At 51.6% G+C, this 22,284-nt stretch overlaps 1 protein-coding gene across 3 annotated transcripts in view; it reads left to right on the plus strand.

Annotated features, from left to right (window-relative positions):
• The window catches only part of abr (ABR activator of RhoGEF and GTPase), a 215,987-nt gene that overhangs the window by 123,790 nt on the left and 69,913 nt on the right, over nt 1-22,284 (plus strand). For 2 of the 3 annotated variants that reach the window (XM_041197333.1, XM_041197334.1), the window contains exons 2-4: nt 730-908; nt 13,964-14,068; nt 21,275-21,460. In XM_041197333.1, coding sequence (XP_041053267.1) covers nt 730-908; nt 13,964-14,068; nt 21,275-21,460 — 470 coding nt within the window. Of the gene's footprint in view, nt 1-729; nt 909-11,486; nt 11,799-13,963; nt 14,069-21,274; nt 21,461-22,284 lie in introns of those variants that run through there. The other variant, XM_041197335.1, reaches the window with a different exon arrangement.

The following is a 22,284-nucleotide window of genomic DNA, read 5'->3' on the forward strand; positions in this document are numbered from 1 at the left end:
TGTTAGTTTTTGAGCAGAGGGGTGATGATGACAGATTTAAAGGAGAAACGGACAACATCTGAAGAGAGAAACTCGTCACTAACATCGGGTAATGTGGGGAGCAGGAGGGGAAGTTGGGTGATCGGCAGTTTAGTGGGAATAGGATCAAGGGAACAGGAGGTGGCTCAGAGATGGCATGAGGGGAGATCAGAGAGAAACTAGAGAAAGATATGAGCTCAGGGATAGGGCTGGGGGGAGAATGAAAGGGAGTTTGGTCAGGTGAACTAGTGAAAGGGAGGGAAGCAGCAGAGGTAGCTACACACTTTTGGCTTCACTCATACAGAATTGATGGTGAAAGTGAGGAAGAGTGCAATAGCTGTTGCTGGGCCCCTCCCTATCACTCAATACACCACATTAGCTCATTGAGCTTCTGTGAGGAACCCTTCATTACATGAAGCTTTCCCCAAGGCCCCAGTTAATATGTTCCACAGGAAAAGTACAATTTTTGGAACTTCTATGAGGCAGGAGAAGGGGAATGCAAGGAAGGGAGTGGGAGTGTGCAGCAAGCAAGGTGTGATGCAGGCTGGACTCAAGGTTGGTGAGCAGTGGGTATGGGGGGTTGGGGGGGAACGGGGCAGGGATTCGGGGAACGTGCATTAGGTCCAAGTGCTGACCCTGACGGTCAGAGGGTCCTGCTGTTGTGTGCAACTGTGCTGAGGTCACCCACAATCTCTCTCTCTCCTTTGCCAGATTTTAATTACACGGACGGTTATGATGGGGACACTGCGGATGAACCAAGAGCCACAGAAGAAGCTTCTGAAACGATGCCATTTATCGATGAGTCTCCCACGATGTCACCACAGCTGAGTGCCAGGACCCATGAAACCAGTGATGCACTATCATCAACGCCAGATGGCATGGCGGCTATGGTAGGATTACTCTGCAACACTGGGATACAGTACTGGTGGGGACAGGTCTGTCACTGTATAACACTGGGGTACAGTACTGGTGGGGACAGCTCTGTCTCTGTATAACACTGGGGTACAGTACTGGTGGGGACTGGTCTGTCACTGTATAACACTGGGGTACAGTACTGGTGGGAACTTGTCTGTCACTGTATAACACTGTGCTACAGTACTGGTGGGGACTGGTGTGTCACTGTATAACACTGGGGTACGGTACTGATGGGGACAGGTCTGTCACTGTATAACACTGGGGTACAGTACTGGTGGGGCCGGGTCTGTCACTGTATAACACTGGGGTACAGTACTGGTGGGGACTGGTCTGTCACTGTATAACACTGGGGTACAGTACTGGTGGGGCCGGGTCTGTCACTGTATAACACTGGGGTACAGTACTGGTGGGGACTGGTCTGTCACTGTATAACACTGGGGTACAGTACTGGTGGGGACAGGTCTGTCACTGAATAACACTGGTACAGTACTGGTGGGGATAGGTCTGTCACTATATAACACTGGGGTACAGAACTGGTGGAGACTCGTCTGTCACTGTATAACACTGGGGTACAGTACTGGTGGGGACTCGTCTGTCACTGTATAACACTGGGGTACAGTAATGCTGGGGACTCGTCTGTCACTGTATAACACTGGGGTACAGTACTGGTGGGGACTCGTCTGTCACTGTATAACACTGGGGTACAGTAATGGTGGGGACTCGTTTGTCACTGTATGACACCGGGGTACAGTACTGCTGGGGACAGATCTGTCACTGTATAACACTGGGGTACAGTACTGGTGTGGACAGGTCTGGCACTGTATAACACTGGGGTACAGTACTGGTGGGGACTCGTCTGTCACTGTATAACACTGGGGTACAGTACTGGTGGGGACTCATCTGTCACTGTATAACACGGGTACAGTACTGGTGGGGACAGGTGTGTTACTGTATAACACTGGTGTACAGTACTGGTGGGGACAGTTCTGTCACTGTATAACACTGGGGTACAGTACTGGTGGGGACTGGTCTGTCACTGTATAACACTGGGGTACAGTACTGGTGGGGACTGGTCCGTCACTGTAAAACACTGGGGTACAGTAGTGGGGACAGGTCTGTCACTGTATAACTCTGGGGTACAGTACTGGTGGGGACAGGTCTGTCACTGAATAACACTGGTACAGTACTGGTGGGGATAGGTCTGTCACTGTATAAGACTGGGGTACAGTACTGGTGGGGACAGGTCTGTCACTGTATAACACTGGGGTACAGCACTGGTGGGGACAGGTCTGTCACTGTATAAAATTGGGGTACAGTACTGGTGGGAACAGATCTGTCACTGTATAACACTGGGGTACAGTTGTGGAGACAGGTCTGTCACTGCATAATACTAGGGTACGATGGTGGGGACAGGTCTGTCACTGTATTACACTGGTGTATAGTACTGGTGGGGACAGGTCTGTCACTGTATAACACTGGGGTACAGTACTGGTGGGGACAGGTCTGTCACTGTATAACACGGGTACAGCACTGGTGGGGACAGGTCTGTCACTGTATAACACTGGGGCACAGTACTGGTGGGGACAGGTCTGTCACTGTGTAACACTGGTGTACAGTACTGGTGGGGACAGGTCTGTCATTATATAACACTGGGGTACAGTACTGGTGGGGACAGGTTTGTCACTATAACACTGGGGTATGGTACTGGTGGGGACAGGTCTGTTACTGTATAACACTGGGGTACATTATTGGTGGGGACAGGTCTGTCACTGTATAATACTGGGGTACAGCACTGGTGGGGACAGGTCTGTCACTGTATAACACTGGGGTACAGTACTGGTGGAGACAGGTGTGTCACTGTATAACACTGGGGTACAGTATTGGTGGGGACAGGTGTGTCACTGCATAAAACTGGGGTACAGTACTGGGGTGGACAGGTCTGTCACTGTATAACACTGGGGTACAGTATTGGTGGGGACAGGTGTGTCACTGTATAACACTGGGGTACAGTATTGGTGGGGACAGGTCTGTCACTGTATAACACTGGGGTATAGTACTGGTGGGGACTAGTCTGTCACTGTATAATTCTGGGGTACAGTACTGGTGTGGACAGGTCTGTCACTGCATAACACTGGGGTACAGTACTGGTGGGGACTGTTCTGTCACTGTATAACACTGGGGTACAGTACTGGTGGGGACTGGTCTGTCACTGTATAACACTGGGGTACAGTACTGGTGGGGACTGGTCTGTCACTGTATAACACTGGGATAGAGTACCGGTGGGAACTTGTCTGTCACTGTATAACACTGGGGTACAGTACTGGTGGGGACTCGTCTGTCACTGTATAACACTGGGATACAGTACTGGTGGGGACTCGTCTGTCACTGTATAACACTGGGGTACAGTACTGGTGGGGACAGGTCTGTCACTGTATAACACGGGTACAGCACTGGTGGGGACAGGTCTGTCACTGTATAACACTGGGGCACAGTACTGGTGGGGACAGGTCTGTCACTGTGTAACACTGGTGTACAGTACTGGTGGGGACAGGTCTGTCATTATATAACACTGGGGTACAGTACTGGTGGGGACAGGTTTGTCACTATAACACTGGGGTATGGTACTGGTGGGGACAGGTCTGTTACTGTATAACACTGGGGTACATTATTGGTGGGGACAGGTCTGTCACTGTATAATACTGGGGTACAGCACTGGTGGGGACAGGTCTGTCACTGTATAACACTGGGGTACAGTACTGGTGGAGACAGGTGTGTCACTGTATAACACTGGGGTACAGTATTGGTGGGGACAGGTGTGTCACTGCATAAAACTGGGGTACAGTACTGGGGTGGACAGGTCTGTCACTGTATAACACTGGGGTACAGTATTGGTGGGGACAGGTGTGTCACTGTATAACACTGGGGTACAGTATTGGTGGGGACAGGTCTGTCACTGTATAACACTGGGGTATAGTACTGGTGGGGACTAGTCTGTCACTGTATAATTCTGGGGTACAGTACTGGTATGGACAGGTCTGTCACTGCATAACACTGGGGTACAGTACTGGTGGGGACTGTTCTGTCACTGTATAACACTGGGGTACAGTACTGGTGGGGACTGGTCTGTCACTGTATAACACTGGGGTACAGTACTGGTGGGGACTGGTCTGTCACTGTATAACACTGGGATAGAGTACCGGTGGGAACTTGTCTGTCACTGTATAACACTGGGGTACAGTACTGGTGGGGACTCGTCTGTCACTGTATAACACTGGGATACAGTACTGGTGGGGACTCGTCTGTCACTGTATAACACTGGGGTACAGTACTGGTGGGGACAGGTGTGTTACTGTATAACACTGGAGTACAGTACTGGTGGGGACTGGCCTGTCACTGTATAACACTGGGGTACAGTATTGGTGGGGACTGGTCTGTCACTGTATAACACTGGGGTATAGTACTGGTGGGGACTCGTCTGTCACTGTATAACACTGGGGTACAGTAATGCTGGGGACTCGTCTGTCACTGTATAACACTGGTGTACAGTACTGGTGGGGACAGGTCTGTCACTGTATAACACTGGGGTACAGTACTGGTGGGGACTGGTCTGTCACTGTATAACACTGGGTTACAGTAGTGGGGACAGGTCTGTCACTGTATAACACTGGGGTACAGTACTGGTGGGGACAGGTCTGTCACTGAATAACACTGGTACAGTACTGGTGGGGATAGGTCTGTCACTGTATAAGACTGGGGTACAGTACTGGTGGGGACAGGTCTGTCACTGTATAACACTGGGGTACAGCACTGGTGGGGACAGGTCTGTCACTGTATAACATTGGGGTACAGTACTGGTGGGAACAGATCTGTCACTGTATAACACTGGGGTACAGTTGTGGAGACAGGTCTGTCACTGCATAATACGAGGGTACGATGGTGGGGACAGGTCTGTCACTGTATTACACTGGTGTATAGTACTGGTGGGGACAGGTCTGTCACTGTATAACACTGGGGTACAGTACTGGTGGGGACAGGTCTGTCACTGTATAACACTGGGGTACAGTACTGGTGGGGACTCGTCTGTCACTGTATAACACTGGGGTACAGTACTGGTGGGGACTCATCTGTCACTGTATAACACGGGTACAGTACTGGTGGGGACAGGTGTGTTACTGTATAACACTGGTGTACAGTACTGGTGGGGACAGGTCTGTCACTGTATAACACTGGGGTACAGTACTGGTGGGGACTGGTCTGTCACTGTATAACACTGGGTTACAGTAGTGGGGACAGGTCTGTCACTGTATAACACTGGGGTACCGTACTGGTGGGGACAGGTCTGTCACTGAATAACACTGGTACAGTACTGGTGGGGATAGGTCTGTCACTGTATAAGACTGGGGTACAGTACTGGTGGGGACAGGTCTGTCACTGTATAACACTGGGGTACAGCACTGGTGGGGACAGGTCTGTCACTGTATAACATTGGGGTACAGTACTGGTGGGAACAGATCTGTCACTGTATAACACTGGGGTACAGTTGTGGAGACAGGTCTGTCACTGTATAATACTAGGGTACGATGGTGGGGACAGGTCTGTCACTGTATAACACTGGGGTACAGCACTGGTGGGGACAGGTCTGTTACTCTGTAACACTGGGGTACAGTACTGGTGGGGACAGGTCTGTCATTATATAACACTGGGGTACAGTACTGGTGGGGACAGGTTTGTCACTGTATAACACTGGGGTATGGTACTGGTGGGGACAGGTCTGTTACTGTATAACACTGGGGTACAGTACTGGTGGGGACAGGTCTGTCACTGTATAATTCTGGGGTACAGTACTGGTATGGACAGGTCTGTCACTGCATAACACTGGGGTACAGTATTGGTGGGGACAGGTCTGTCACTGTATAACACTGGGGTACAGTACTGATGGGGACAGGTCTGTTACTGTATAACACTGGGGTACAGTACTGGTGGGGACAGGTCTGTCGCTGTATAACACTGGGGTACAGTACTGGTGGGGACTGGTCTGTCACTGTATAACACTGGGGTACAGTACTGGTGGGGACTGGTCTGTCACTGTATAACACTGGGGTACAGTACTGGTGGGGACTGGTCTGTCACTGTATAACACTGGGGTATGGTACTGGTGGGGACCGGTCTGTCACTGTATAACACTGGGGTACAGTACTGGTGGGGACTGGTCTGTCACTGTATAACACTGGGGTACAGCACTGGTGGGGACTGGTCTGTTACTCTGTAACACTGGGGTACAGTACTGGTGGGGACAGGTCTGTCACTGTGTAACACTGGGGTACAGTACTGGTGGGGACAGGTCTGTTATTATATAACACTGGGGTACAGTACTGGTGGGGACAGGTCTGTTACTGTATAACACTGGGGTACATTATTGGTGGGGACAGGTCTGTCACTGTATAACACTGGGGTATGGTACTGGTGCGGACAGGTCTGTTACTGTATAACACTGGGGTACATTATTGGTGGGGACTGGTCTGTCACTGTATAACACTGGGGTACAGCACTGGTGGGGACAGGTCTGTCACTGTATAACACTGGGGTACAGTACTGGTGTGGACAGGTCTGTCACTGTGTAACACTGGGGTACAGTACTGGTGGAGACAGGTGTGTCACTGTATAACACTGGGGTACAGAATTGGTGGGGACAGGTGTGTCACTGTATAACACTGGGGTACAGTACTGGTGGGGACAGGTCTGTCACTGTGTAATTCTGGGGTACAGTACTGGTGGGGACAGGTCTGTCACTGTATAACACTGGGGTACAGTGCTGGTGTGGACAGGTCTGTCACTGCATAACACTGGGGTACAGTACTGGTGTGGACAGGTCTGTCACTGTATAACACTGGGGTACAGTATTGGTGGGGACAGGTGTGTCACTGTATAACACTGGGGTACAGTATTGGTGGGGACAGGTCTGTCACTGTATAACACTGGGGTATAGTACTGGTGGGGACAGGTGTGTCACTGTATAACACTGGGGTACAGTACTGGTTGGGACAGGTCTGTCACTGTATAATTCTGGGGTACAGTACTGGTGTGGACAGGTCTGTCACTGTATAACATTGGGGTACAGGTCTGTCACTGTATAACACTGGGGTACAGGTCTGTCACTGTATAACACTGGGGCTTTTTACCTCATACTCTCCTGCCCAGGGATGTTGTGTGTGTTTTTTACCCATCATGCTCTTTGGAGCTGTGATTGACATCCATTTTGTCTCCTCCCTTCTCCTCTGCAACACCTCCGCATTCCATTTGAAACTGTTGAAAAGCCTGTTTTCCTGAATCTGAAAGTGCGTCACGAGTGAGATCATTTTTATCTTGGATTTCCAGCCTCGCATTGCCTCAGGAGGCAGTGCCCCCTAGGGGCAGCTCACTGATTTGCTGCCGTCAACATTGAGTTGGTGATGTTGGGTAGAATGGTGCACAACAGGAGGCCATTCACCCTGTCGTGTCTGTGTCGGATTTTTGAAAGAGCAAGCCAGTTGCTCCTCATTGTCCTGCACACTGTTATCTTCAAGTATTTCTCCAATTCCCTTTTGAAAGTTCCAATTGGACCCGCTTCCACCGCCCTTTCAGGCAGCACCTTCCATGTCACGACAGCTCGCTGTGTAGAAGGTTTTTTCCTTCATGTCGCCTGTGGTTCCTTTGCCAGTTATCTGAAATCTGTTTCCTCTGATTATTGCCCCTCTATTATAGCGCAGAGAATTCTCCTTATTTTCACTGGCAAAGCCCTTTAACATTTTCAACACATTTAACAGAGCCACACAACAGGCTTGTGAGAAAAGTTATTGCTCACGGAATAAAAGGGACAGTAGCAACATGGATACAAAATTGGCTGAGTGACAGGAACCAGAGGGTAATGGTCAATGGGTATTTTTTGGGTTGGAGGAAGGTTTGTAGTGCATTTCCCCAGGGGTCGGTATTGGGACCCTTGCTTTTCCTGAGATATATTAATGATCTAGATCTTGGTGTGCAGCGGACAATTTCAAAGTTTGCGGATGATACGAAACTTGAGAGAATTGTGGAAATTCAAGTGGACGTAGACAAGTTGATGGAGTGGGCAGATTGGTGGCAGATGAAATTGATGTGGAGAAGTGTGAGGTGATGCATTTTGGGTAGAAAGAACAGTGTCAGACAATATAAAATAAGGGGTGAAATTTTGAAGGGGGTGCAGGAGCAGTAAGACCTGGGTGTACATGTGCATAGATCATTGAAGGTGGCAGGATAGCTGGAGAGAGCAGTTAATAAAGCATATAGTATCCTGGGCTTTATTAAGGGGTCTTAGAGTACAAGAGCAAGGAGGTTATGCTGAATTTATTTAAGACACTTGTTAGATCTCAGCTGGAGTATTGTGTACAGTTCTGGGAACCATATTTATAGGGAGGATGTGAACACATTGGAGAGAGCACAGAAGAGGTTTACAAGAATGGTTCCAGGGATGAGATACTTCAGCTACGAGGATAGATTGGAGAAGTTGGGACTGTTCTCCCTAGAGAGAAGAAGGCTAAGAGGAGATTTGATAGAAATGTTCAAAATCATAAGGGGGCTGGACAGAGTAGATAGGGAGAAGCTGGTCCCGCTCATAAAAGAGTCAAGAATGAGAGGCCACAGATTTAAAGTGATTTACAATAGGGGCAAGTGCGATGTGAGAGAAAACTTTTTCACACAACAAGTGGTTCGGGTCTGGAACACACTGCCTGGAAGTGTGGTGGAGGCAGATTCAATCAAGGCACTCGAGGGCATTAGATGATTATTTAAATAGAAACAATGTGCAGGGGTACGGGGAAAAGGCAGAGCAATGGCATGAAGTCATAGTGCTCATTCGCAGAGCTGGTGCAGACAGAATGGGCCATTCTGAACTGTAACAATTCTGTGATTCTGAACATTGTCCCCCTGCCTCTCCAGAAGTGGAATAATCCCAGATCTGCTGCTTCTCCATATAATTGAAGTTCTTCAGCCCCAATATCATTCTAGTAAAATTCTACAGCACCTTCTCTGATGCCTTGATGTCTTCCGAGTATGTGGTGCTCAGAATTGGATGGAGAGCTCGATGAGGTCAGAAAATGGAAGGTATGAAAACAAGGATGAGAATTTTAAATTTCCCTGGAGAATTAGTCAGCGAAGTAGTGAGTAAGTTTAAAATGGGAGTCCCACCAAACACTCCCAGAACAGGAACAGCATGGGGTTAGATACAGAGTAAAGCTCCCTCTACACTGTCCCCATCAAACATTCCCAGGACAGGTACAGCACGGGGTTAGATACAGAGTAAAGCTCCCTCTACACTGTCCCCATCAAACATTCCCAGGACAGGTACAGCACGGGGTTAGATACAGAGTAAAGCTCCCTCTACACTGTCCCCATCAAACACTCCCAAGACAGGTACAGCACGGGGTTAGATACAGAGTAAAGCTCCCTCTACACTGTCCCCATCAAACACTCCCAGGACAGGTACAGATTGGGGTTAGATACAGAGTAAATCTCCCTCTACACTGTCCCCATCAAACACTCCCAGGACAGGTACAGCACGGAGCTAGATACAGAGTAAAGCTCCCTCTACACTGTCCCCATCAAACACTCCCAGGACAGGTACAGCATGAGGTTAGATACAGAGTAAAGCTCCCTCTACACTGTCCCCATCAAACATTCCCAGGACAGGTACAGCATGGGGTTAGATACAGAGTAAAGCTCCCTCTACACTGTCCCCATCAAACACTCCCAGGACAGGTACAGCATGAGGTTAGATACAGAGTAAAGCTCCCTCTACACCGTCCCCATCAAACACTCCCAGGACAGCTACAGCACAGGGTTAGATACAGAGTAAAGCTCCCTCTACACTGTCCCCATCAAACACTCCCAGGACAGGTACAGCACAGGGTTACATACAGAGTAAAGCTCCCTCTACACTGTCCCCATCAAACACTCCCAGGACAGGTTTAGCACGGGGTTAGATACAGAGTAAAGCTCCCTCTACACTGTCACCATCAAACACTCCCAGGACAGGTACAGCACGGGGTTAGATACAGAGTAAAGCTCCCTCTACACTGTCACCATCAAACATTCCCAGGACAGGTACAGCACGGGGTTAGATACAGAGTAAAGCTCCCTCTACACTGTCACCATCAAACACTCCCAGGACAGGTACAGCATGAGGTTAGATACAGAGTAAAGCTCCCTCTACACTGTCCCCATCAAACACTCCCAGGACAGGTACAGCACAGGGTTACATACAGAGTAAAGCTCCCTCTACACTGTCCCCATCAAACACTCCCAGGACAGGTTTAGCACGGGGTTAGATACAGAGTAAAGCTCCCTCTACACTGTCACCATCAAACATTCCCAGGACAGGTACAGCACGGGGTTAGATACAGAGTAAAGCTTCCTCTACACTGTCCCCATCAAACACTCCCAGGACAGGTACAGCACGGGGTTAGATACAGTGTAAAGCTCCCTCTACACTGTCCCCATCAAACACTCCCAGGACAGGTACAGCACGGGGTTAGATACAGAGTAAAGCTCCCTCTACACTGTCCCCATCAAACACTCCCAGGACAGGTACAGCACGGAGCTAGATACAGAGTAAAGCTCCCTCAATATTATCCTCAAACTACAGCCTCAATTGTGGAGTTCGACAGTGAGTGTGTTTTGAGCTATTCTCCTTAGGGGTGCATCAGCTTTTCTGCCTCCTGCCCTGATTTTGCTGGCTAATCGTCAGGCTCTGCAGTTCCACCTGTCTCTCCCTGACTAACCCAGTTTAGGCCCAGGGTTTGAGCCTGGGGCCTTTCTGCTCTGTAGGCCAGCACAGACTCTAGGGGTGTGAGCGCCATTTCTCTCCTGTACTTATAGGGTTAAAGAAAAAGTTTACTCATGATTGAGAAGCCAGTGGGTTCAGAGCCTGACTCCAGCCCTTTGTTTAGTTTGCACCTTATCCGTTTTCAGCAGGAGAGGAGTGGAGCAGCATTTGGATTGAGTGCCATATGCTGGCAGAGAGTGTGATTGGTGCAGTTTGGGAGCTGCAGTTATATATAGCTGAGGTGTTAGGGGGGCGTGTTAGAACCTTGCTCAGAGACGGAAGATCTGACAGGAATTGTCGTGGTGGATTCGGCAGCCACTAGTCGCTCGGTGTTGCTGACTGGTTGTAGAAGGGCATCATTCTGCCGTGAGCACAGAGGAGGGGGTGGGGAACGGGTTGGTTCAGGGTCTGCCCACTGCTGCCCTGTGATCAGACACTGTGTGGCTGGCATTGCTGCCAATTTTTCAGGGGATTTCTACTGCTTAGCCCAGCAATGGTCACTGAGTTCAAAGTGAAAACTCAGCAAAAATAAGGAACAGTTAAAATCAGGAAGTATCGTCATGCAGCAAATTCAGACTGCGGCTGTCTTTTTTCTTCCCTTAAAAAATCATTAACCAGTTTCAGAGATAAGGTGTGTTGCTGGGGAGTGGCACTGGCTGGATGGCCTCAGCTCACCATTCCTGACGGGTGACTGGAGGGGGGCAGTGGGGGAGGGGCCAGAATTGTGGGTGCCCAGGCTCTGGGGTCGAGAGACAGTGAAATGCTGCATGTGATTGGGTGGTGGAGGAACTGGCTATTGGCTGGCAGCCCGCTGGTGCCAGGCCAGTGCAGACACTAGGAGATACCTGTCTGGAACAGACATTGCTGCCATTGGACACTGAACATGATCCCAATGATGGAAGATGAGGAGGAAGTTATAGGTCTCCTGGATAAAGTACTCCTGGATGAAGATGCCATTTCCCTGAGTGAGTTTGAATGGGATGGAGCTGGGGTTCTGGTGTCTGGACCTTCCAGTCTTGAGTTACGAAAGGTGAGGGACCTTTCTGTTAATGGAAATGGGAGGGGTTTGTGGTTGTAAGGCTTGGTATTGTTAGTGTTTGAGAGGGGCTGGGGTTGTTTGCGTTTGAGAGGGGCTGGGGTTATTTGCGTTTGAGAGGGGCTGGGGTTGTTTGCATTTGAGAGGCACTGGGGTTGTTTGCGTTTGAGAGGGGCTGGGGTTGTTTGCGTTTGAGAGGGGCTGGGGTTGTTTGTGTTTGAGAGGGGCTGGGGTTGTTTGCGTTTGAGAGGGGCTGCGTTGTTTGCGTTTGTGAGGGACTGGGGTTGTTTGCGTTTGAGAGGGGCTGGGTTGTTTGCGTTTGAGAGGGGCTGGGGTTGTTTGCATTTGAGAGGGGCTGGGGTTGTTTGCGTTTGAGAGGGGCTGGGGTTGTTTGCGTTTGAGGGGGGCTGGGGTTGTTTGCGTTTGAAAGGGGCTGGGGTTGTTTGCGTTTGAGAGGGGCTGGAGTTGTTTGCGTTTGAGAGGGGCTGGGGTTGTTTGCGTTTATGAGGGACTGGGGTTGTTTGCGTTTATGAGGGACTGGGGTTGTTTGCGTTTGTGAGGGACTGGGGTTGTTTGCGTTTGTGAGGGACTGGGGTTGTTTGCGTTTGTGAGGGACTGGGGTTGTTTGTGTTTGTGAGGGGCTAGGGTTGTTTGCGTTTGAGAGGGGCTGGGGTTGTTTGCATTTATGAGGGGCTGGGGTTGTTTGCATTTATGAGGGACTGGCGCTGTTTGCGTTTGTGAGGGGCTGGGGTTGTTTGTGAGGGGCTGGGGTTGTTTGTGATTGTGAGGGGCTGGGGTTGTTTGCATTTGTGAGGGACTGGCGTTGTTTGTCTTTGTGAGGGGCTGGGGTTGTTTGCGTTTGTGAGGGACTGGGGTTGTTTGCGTTTGTGAGGGACTGGGGTTGTTTGCGTTTGTGAGGGACTGGGGTTGTTTGCGTTTGTGAGGGACTGGGGTTGTTTGCGTTTGTGAGGGGCTGGGGTTGTTTGTGTTTGTGAGGGGCTGGGGTTGTTTGCGAGGGGCTGGGGTTGTTTGTGTTTGTGAGGGACTGGGGTTGTTTGTGTTTGCGAGGGGCTGGGGTTGTTTGCGTTTGCGAGGGGATGGGGTTGTTTGCGTTTGTGAGGGGCTGGGGTTGTTTGTGTTTGTGAGGGGCTGGGGTTGTTTGTGTTTGTGAGGGGCTGGGGTTGTTTGTGTTTGTGAGGGGCTGGGGTTGTTTGTGTTTGTGAGGGGCTGGGGTTGTTTGTGTTTGCGAGGGGCTGGGGTTGTTTGTGTTTGTGAGGGGCTGGGGTTGTTTGTGTTTGTGAGGGGCTGGGGTTGTTTGTGAGGGGCTGGCATTGTTTGCGTTTGTGAGGGGCTGGGGTTGTTTGCGTGTTTGAGGGGCTGGAGTTGTTTGTGTTTGCGAGGGGCTGGGGTTGTTTGCGTTTGCGAGGGGCTGGGGTTGTTTGCGTTTGCGAGGGGCTGGGGTTGTTTGCGTTTGCGAGGGGCTGGGGTTGTTTGCGTTTGTGAGGGGCTGGGGTTGTTTGCGTTTGTGAGGGGCTGGGGTTGTTTGCGTTTGTGAGGGGCTGGCGTTGTTTGCGTTTGTGAGGGGCTGGCGTTGTTTGCGTTTGTGAGGGGCTGGCGTTGTTTGCGTGTTTGAGGGGCTGGCGTTGTTTGTGTGTGTGAAGGACTGCGTTTGTGAGGGGAGGAATGAGATTACACTGCTGAATGAGGCTAATTTCTATCCTGTTCCACTCACTGAAGAATGAATTGGAGTCTCACAGGCGGCATTCCCGCAGGGCATTGTGTTTCCTGGCATTTGGATTAGATGGATGGGCGTGAAGTGTGGGGAGGGGAGGGCGAGCTGAGGGAAATGGGACCGTTGCTGGATAGTGGATTACGAGTGGCATGTGGTTTTCGGAGTTGAGGGATGAGATTGGGATTTTCCTGGGTAGGTTCCTGTTGGGACAATGATTAGGGAATCATTACCTTTACAGAATTAACAGAAAATCATTGACGGGGTTTCTGAAAAAGTGAGTTTGAGAGTTGAGTCTCTTACCAGAGCATTTGACTGTGGCACCATTTCATTCCAAACCTTGACAGCTGGTTTTCCAGGAGGTTCCCAATCCCTGAGGAATTTTCCAAATGTGCGATTGGTATGAACCTGCGATTGGTCTGTCTTGTAGAGTGCAGTGGACCCAGAGAAGAGGCTGGAAATGAGGAATTTTGTGCTGTCTGGTATCCTGGCAAGTGAGGAGATTTACTTAAATCAACTGGAGGCCCTGCTCCTGGTACGTAAATATTACAAACAGCGTTCGCGTGTGTTCATGTGTATGTGTGTGTGTGTGTGTGTGTCTGTCTGTGTGTGTGTGTGTGTGTGTGTTTGTCTACCTGTCTGTCTCAGTGTGTGTGTTTGTCTGCCTGTGTGTGTGTGTGTGTGTGTGTGTGTGTGTGTGTGTCTGTCTGCCTGTCTGTCTGTCTCAGTGTGTGTCTGTCTGTCTGCCTGTCGGTCTCAGTGTGTGTCTGTGTGTGTGTGTGTGTGTGTGTTTGTGTGTGTGTGTGCATGTGCCTGTCTGCCTGCCTGTGTGTGTTGTCTGCCTGTCTGTCTCAGTGTGTGTGTGTGTGTGTCTGCCTGCCTGTCTCAGTGTGTGTCTGTGTCTGTGTGTGTGTGTGTGTTTGTGTGTGTGTGTGCATGTGCCTGTCTGCCTGCCTGTGTGTGTGTGTCTGCCTGTCTGTCTCAGTGTGTGTGTGTGTGAGTGTGTGTCTGCCTGTCTGTCTCAATGTGTGTGTGTGTGTGTGTGTGTATTAAAACGTTCATTGTGTCTTTCCTTTGACAGCTCATGGACAGGATGTGGTGCTGCTGACAAGGCCAACATATATTATCCATCAATAGTTGCCTCTTTTTTCCAAATGTTTTTTTTTCCAGATAAGCTTCTTTCTGTAAAATACCTGAGATGCCTCAATACGCTTCCCCTTATATTTACAATGTACACTCACACTTCATCTCAAATGTTCTCTGGTATAATTGGCTTTGAGAAAGTGCTGGTGAACCACCTTCTTAATCAAATAATGACCGGCTCTCCTATTTCAGAGGGCAGTTAAGAGTTGACCACATTGTGGTGTGCCTGGGGTCTCATGTAGAGCAGCTAAGGATTAGGGTGGCCATTTGTGCACCTTCATACTCGACAATCTGGTTTTCAGTTGCTCTGTTCCCTGTCTGGTACTGGGTAATCTAATGCCTGGTATTTTAATTTTGTGGTTTACTGACAATGCAAACAGTTGCTGCCTTGGACCCTGGTCCCTGTTTCTCAACCTGAGCGCTCTGCAGGCCGAGGCTTCATTCCCTGCTGGCTGAATTCATCAAACCTGGTCACCTGCTGCCCAGATCCACGGAGACTTGGCCTTCGACCGCGTTGGCTCACAAATGCTGCCGGCATTTGGAGAGCACATGCGCACCACAGACAGGCTTGGGGGGGGGTTGCTAAAGGGCTCGAGTGCTGGAGCATGTTGTCACCAGGTGATTTAAAACCCAACCCACAGCCCAAACCCAACTCCAATAACAACCCCGGTCCCAATGACGATCCTGATCCCAACCCTGACACTGCTCCTGGGGGAGTGAGGGGGTGGGAACAGGCCGGGGGAGTGAGGGGGTTGAACAGGTCAGGGGAGTGAGGGGTTAAACAGGCCGGGGGAGTGAGGGGTTAAACAGGCCGGGTGAGCGAGGGGTTAAACAGGCCGGGGGCGTGAGGGTTTAAACAGGCCGGGGGAGTGAGGGTTTAAACAGGCCGGTGGAGTGAGGGGTTAAACAGGCCGGGGGAGTGAGGGATTAAACAGGCCGGGGGAGTGAGGGGTTAAACAGGCCAGGGGAGTGAGCGGGGGAAACAGACCGAGGGAAGGAGCTTTTAGCAGGTACAAGGAAAGCAAATCAGCAGAGGCATTAGTGGAGTACAGAAAGTACAGGGTGGAGCTTAAGAAAGCAATTAGGAGAGCAAAGAGGGGATATGAGAAAGCTCTGGCTGGTAAACGTAGGGAAAATCCCAAGATATTCTATAAGTATATCAATGGGATGAGGATAACCAGGGAAAGAGTAGGGCCCATTAAGGACCATGGGGGCATTCTATGGGTGGAGCCACAGGACATCAGTCGAGTGTTGAACAAATACTTCACATCCATCTTCACCCAAGAGAATGAGGATGAAGGTATGGAACTCGGGGAGAGAGACTGTGAGGTTCTTGAGCAAATTGATATAGGGAGGGACAAAGTATTGGAGGTGTTGGCAGGCTTAAAAGTGGACAAATCTCCAGGTCCAGATGATTTGTGTCCCAGACTGCTGAGGGAGGCAAGGGAGGAGATCACAGGGTCTCTGACCCAAATTTTTAATTCCTCTCTGGCCATGGGGGAGGTGCCAGAAGACTGGAGAACAGCTAATGTGATTCTGCTATTTAAGAAGGGTTGTAGAGATAAGCCAGGGAACTACAGACCAGTGAGTCTCACGTCAGTGGTAAGGAAACTATTGGAGAAAATTCTGAAGGAGAGAATCTGTCACCACTTGGAGAGGCAAGGTTTGATCATGGATAGGCAGCATGGCTTTGTCAGAGGGAGGTCATGCCTAACAAATTTGATTGAATTTTTTGAGGTGACCAGGTGTGTAGATGAGGGTAGTGCAGTTGATGTAGTTTATATGGATTTCAGCAAAGCCTTTGACAAGGTCCCACATGGGAGACTTATAAAGAAGGCAAATGCACATGGAATACAGAGTAATTTGATAAGGTGGATTCAAAATTGGCTTAGTTGTAGGAGGCAGAGGGTGATGACAGAAGGATGCTTTAGTGACTGGAAGCCAGTGTCCAGTGGCATAACACAGGGATCTGTGTTGGGTCCCCTATTGTTCGTCACTTATATAAACGACATAGATGACTATGTGGGGGGTAGGATTAGTAAATTTGCGGATGACACAAAGATTGGCCGGGTGGTTAACAATAAGGTTGAGTGTCTTGGGCTACAGGAAGATATGGATGGGAAGGTCAAATGGGCAGATTAGTGGCAGATGGAATTTAACCCTGAAAAGTGTGAGGTGATACACTTTGGAAGGAGTAATTTGACAGGGAAGTATTCAATGAATGGCATGACACTAGGAAGTTCTGAGGAACAAAGAGACCTTGGCGTGTGTGTCCATAGATCTCTGAAGGCAGAGGGGCATGTTAGTGGGGTGGTGAAAAAGGCACATGGGACACTTGCCTTTATCAATCAAGGCGTAGATTACAAAGTAGGGAGGTCATGTTGGAGTTGTATAGAACCTTGGTGTGGCCACAGCTGGAGTACTGTGTGCAGTTCTGGTCGCCACATTATAGGAAGGATGTGATTGCACTGGAGGGGGTGCAGAAGAGATTCACCGGGATGTTGCCTAGGATGAAACATTTAAGTTATGAAGAGAGGTTGGATAGACTTGGGTTGTTTTCTTTGGAGCAGAGAAAACTCAGGGGCAACCTGATCGAGGTGTACAAGATTATGAGGGGCATGGACAGGGCGGGCAGGGAGCAGCTGTTCCCCTTAGTTTAAGGGTCAGTCACAAGGGGACATAAATTCAAGGTGAGGGGCAGGAGGTTTAGGGGGAATGTGAGGAAAAACTTTTTTACCCAGAGGGTGGTGACGGTCTGGAGTGCGCTGCCTGGGAGGGTGGTGGAGGCGGGTTGACTCACATCCTTTAAAAAGTGCCTGGATGAGCACTTGGCACGTCATAACATTCAAGGCTATGGGCCAAGTGCTGGTAAATGGGATTAGGTAGGTAGGTCAGGTGTTTTTCACGTGTCAGAGCAGACTCGATGGGCTGAAGGGCCTCTTCTGCACTGTGAGATTCTGTGATTCTGAGCGTGAGGGATGGAAACAGTTCGTGGGAGTGATGGGGCAATAGGTCGGGGGAGTGAGGGAGCAACAGGCCGGGGGAGTGAGGGGTGGAGACAAGCTGGAGGAGTGATGGGGTGGGCGGAAATAGGTTGGGGAGTGAGGGGGGGGGCGGGGGTGGAAACAGACCGGGGGAGTGAGGGGGGAAACAGGCTGGGGGAGTGACGTGTGAAGCAGGCCCGGGGAGTGAGGGGTTAAACAGGCCGGGGGAGTGAGGCGGGAAACAGACCGGGGGAATGAGGGGGGAAACAGGCCGGGGGAGTGACGTGTGAAGCAGGCCCGGAGAGTGAGGGGTTAAACAGGCCCGGGGAGTGAGGGGTTAAACAGGCCGGGGGAGTGAGCAGAGAAACAGGCCAGGGGAGTGAGGGATTAAACAATCCGGAGGAGTGAGGGCTTAAACAGGCCGGGGGAGTGAGGGGTTAAACAGGCCAGGGGAGTGAGGGGTTAAACAGGCCGGGGGAGTGAGGGGTTAAACAGGCCGGGGGAGTGAGCAGAGAAACAGGCCAGGGGAGTGAGGGGTTAAACAGGCCGGGGGAGTGAGGGGTTAAACAGGCCGGGGGAGTGAGGGGTTAAACAGGCCGGGGGAGTGAGCAGAGAAACAGGCCAGGGGAGTGAGGGATTAAACAATCCGGAGGAGTGAGGGCTTAAACAGGCCGGGGGAGTGAGGGGTTAAACAGGCCAGGGGAGTGAGGGGTTAAACAGGCCGGGGGAGTGAGGGGTTAAACAGGCCGGGGGAGTGAGGGGTTAAACAGGCCAGGGGAGTGAGGGGTTAAACAGGCCGGGGGAGTGAGGGGTTAAACAGGCCGGGGGAGTGAGGGGTTAAACAGGCCAGGGGAGTGAGGGGTTAAACAGGCCGGGGGAGTGAGGGGGGAAACAGGCCGGGGGAGTGAGGGGGGATACAGACCGGGGGAGTGAGGGGTTAAACAGGCCAGGGGAGTGAGGGGTTAAACAGGCCGGGGGAGTGAGCAGAGAAACAGGCCAGGGGAGTGAGGGATTAAACAATCCGGAGGAGTGAGGGCTTAAACAGGCCGGGGGAGTGAGGGGTTAAACAGGCCAGGGGAGTGAGGGGTTAAACAGGCCGGGGGAGTGAGGGGTTAAACAGGCCGGGGGAGTGAGGGGTTAAACAGGCCAGGGGAGTGAGGGGTTAAACAGGCCGGGGGAGTGAGGGGTTAAACAGGCCGGGGGAGTGAGGGGTTAAACAGGCCAGGGGAGTGAGGGGTTAAACAGGCCGGGGGAGTGAGGGGGGAAACAGGCCGGGGGAGTGAGGGGGGATACAGACCGGGGGAGTGAGGGGTTAAACAGGCCAGGGGAGTGAGGTGGGAGGTTGGGAACAGGGCGGGAGTATGAGGAAGTAAAATGGGCCGGGGACAGAGGGGTTAAACTGGCTGGGAGAGGGAGGGGTTAAAGATGCCGGGGGTGTGAGTGGTTAAAGAGGCCAGGGGAGTGAGGGGGCAACAGGCCCAGGGACTGAGGGGGCAAGCCGGGGGTGTGAGGGGTTTTACAGGCTGGGGGAGTGAGGGGTTAAACAGGTCAGAGGAGTGAGGGGTTAAACAGGCCGGGGGAGTGAGTGGGGAAACAGGCCGGGGGAGTGAGGGGGGAAACAGGCTGAGGAAGCGAGGGGTTAAAGTGGCTGAGGGAGTGAATGGTTAAAGAGGCCAGGGAAGTGAGGGGGGAAACAGGCTGGGGGAGTGAGGGGGGGGGGGTGAATCAGGCTGGGGGAGTAATAAAAAGGGAGGTTAGCCATAAACAGAGGGAGTGTCGCATGGGTTCCCAAAATCAGCTAAATTAGTGCGATGCTCCCTCAGTACTGACCCTCCGACTGTGCAGCACTCCCTCAGTGCTGACCCTCCGACAGTGCAGCACTCCCTCAGTACTGACCCTCCGACTGTGCAGCACTCCCTCAGTGCTGACCCTCCGACAGTGCAGCACTCCCTCAGTACTGACCCTCCGACTGTGCAGCACTCCCTTAGTACTGACCCTCCGACAGTGCAGCACTCCCTCAGTACTGACCCTCCGACTGTGCAGCACTCCCTTAGTACTGACCCTCCGACTGTGCAGCACTCCCTCAGTACTGACCCTCCGACAGTGCAGCACTCCCTTAGTACTGACCCTCCGACAGTGCAGCACTCCCTCAGTACTGACCCTCCGACTGTGCAGCACTCCCTTAGTACTGACCCTCCGACTGTGCAGCACTCCCTTAGTACTGACCCTCCGACAGTGCAGCACTCCCTCAGTACTGACCCTCCAACAGTGCAGCACTCCCTCAGTACTGACCCTCCGACAGTGCAGCACTCCCTCAGTACTGACCCTCCAACAGTGCAGCACTCCCTCAGTACTGACCCTCCAACAGTGCAGCACTCCCTCAGTACTGACCCTCCGATAGTGCAGCACTCCCTCAGTACTGACCCTCCGACTGTGCAGCACTCCCTCAGTACTGCACTGGGATGTCAGCCTGAATATTGTTCTTGAGTCTCTGGAGTGGGGCTTGAAGTCACTGCTTGGGTGAGTGATGTCGTCGGCTCAGGTTCTCACTTAGAGTCAGAAGAATGCGGGTTTATTCCCCAAACCCTGTTCCACAGCCTGGGTATAAGGTCAGAGGGTTATATCTGGGGTTCCTGCTGTGGGTTGGGGGTCTGGGGCGAGGTTACTCAATGATGAATTGATCTCAGTGTTTGAAGCCGTCCAGCACCATTCGCGACCCCTCAGATACTGAAGCAGTCCTTGTCCAAATGCAGCAAGACCTGGACAATATCCAGGCTTGAGATGACATGTGTCAAGTAACATACCTGCCACACAAGTGTCAGGCCATGACCATCTCTCACAAGAGAGAATCTAACCATTGCCCTTAACATTCATTGGCATTACCATCGCTGAATCCCCCACTGTCAACATCCTGGAGGTTACCATTGACCAGAAACTGAACTGGATTAGCCATATAAATACTGTGGCTACAAGAGCAGGTCAGAGGCTAGGAATCCTGCGGTGAGTAACTCACTCCCTGACTCCCCAAAGTCATCCACCATCTACAAGGCACAAGTCAGGAGTGTGATGGAATACTCTCCACTTGCCTGGATGAGTGCAGCTCCCACAACACTCAAGAAGCTTGACACTGTCCAGGAAAAGCAGCCCGCTTGATTGGCACCACATCCACAAACATTCACTCCCTCCACCACCAACATACAGTAGCAGCAGTGTGTACCATCTACATGATGTACTGTAGAAACCTTCCAAACCCATGACGACTACCATCTAGAAGGACAAGGGCAGCAGATAGATGGGAACACCACCACCTGGAAATTCCCCTCAAAGTCACTCACCATCCTGACTTGGGAATATATCGCCGTTCCTTCACTGTCACTGGGTGAAAATCCTAGCACTCCCTCCCTAACAGCACTGTGGGTGTACCTACACCACATGGACTGCAGCGGTTCAAGAAGGCAGCTCACCACCACCTTCTCAAGGGCAGTTCGAGATGGGCAATAAATGCTGGCCCAGCCAGCAAAGCCCACATCCTGTGAATGAATAAAAAAAGCATCAGTTACACACAGGATCCTTCTGACCATGTGACCATTTTTTTCCGGAACCTTCTATTCCAGCCACTGAAGCCACTCAAAGCTGCTGCTACCACCTCCCAACCGGTTCTGACCAATCAGCAGATAGAGACTATCTTCTACAAGGTGCAGGAAATCCATCAGATTCACCGGGAATTCTGTGACAGCCTGTGTCCCAAAATCCAGAACTGGGATTCCCGGCATTCCGTGGGACACCTTTTCCAGAAGCTGGTAAATGGGAGACCAGGGAGGGGAGAGACAGGCAAGGGGGAGGGAGAATAGGAGAGAGAGGGTGGGGGAGGGGAGCTGGGGTGGAGGGGGGCATGGGGGGAGGGGAGAGTGGGAGATGTGGGGGGAGGGGAGTGGGGAAAGTGTTTCAAAGGGGAGAGTGAGAGGGACGGGGAAGGGGAGAGAGGGTGGAGGGGGGAGTATGAGGGGTGGGGCAGGGGTGTTGGGGTGGAGGGGTGAATATGGGGGAGGGGAGAGTGGGAGAGGCAGGGGAGGGGAGTGGGGAGAGTGTTTCAAAGGGGAGAGTGAGAGGGACGGGGAAGGGGAGAGAGGGTGGAGGGGGGAGTATGAGGGGTGGGGCAGGGGTGTTGGGGTGGAGGGGTGAATATGGGGGAGGGGAGAGTGGGAGATGTGGGGGGAGGGGAGTGGGGAGAGTGTTTCAAAGGGGAGAGTGAGAGGGACGGGGAAGGGGAGAGAGGGTGGAGGGGGGAGTATGAGGGGTGGGGCAGGGGTGTTGGGGTGGAGGGGTGAATATGGGGGAGGGGAGAGTGGGAGAGGCAGGGGAGGGGAGTGGGGAGAGAGTTTCAAAGGGGAGAGTGAGAGGGACGGGGAAGGGGAGAGAGGATGGAGGGGGGAGTATGAGAGACGGAGGGGGATAGGGAGTACGGAGAGAGGATGATGGGGAGAAAGGGAAGAAGAGAGAGGGCAAAGGGAGAGGCTGCGGACAGGATGAGTGCAGTGTAAACACTCCTTTGGATCTATTGGGCCTGTTACCAGGCTGTAGGTTGCATCGCATTCTCCCTGAGACCCACTTGAATCCCTCCCCA

The sequence above is a fragment of the Carcharodon carcharias genome, chromosome 10, assembly GCF_017639515.1.
Source record: "Carcharodon carcharias isolate sCarCar2 chromosome 10, sCarCar2.pri, whole genome shotgun sequence".
NCBI lineage: Eukaryota > Metazoa > Chordata > Chondrichthyes > Lamniformes > Lamnidae > Carcharodon > Carcharodon carcharias.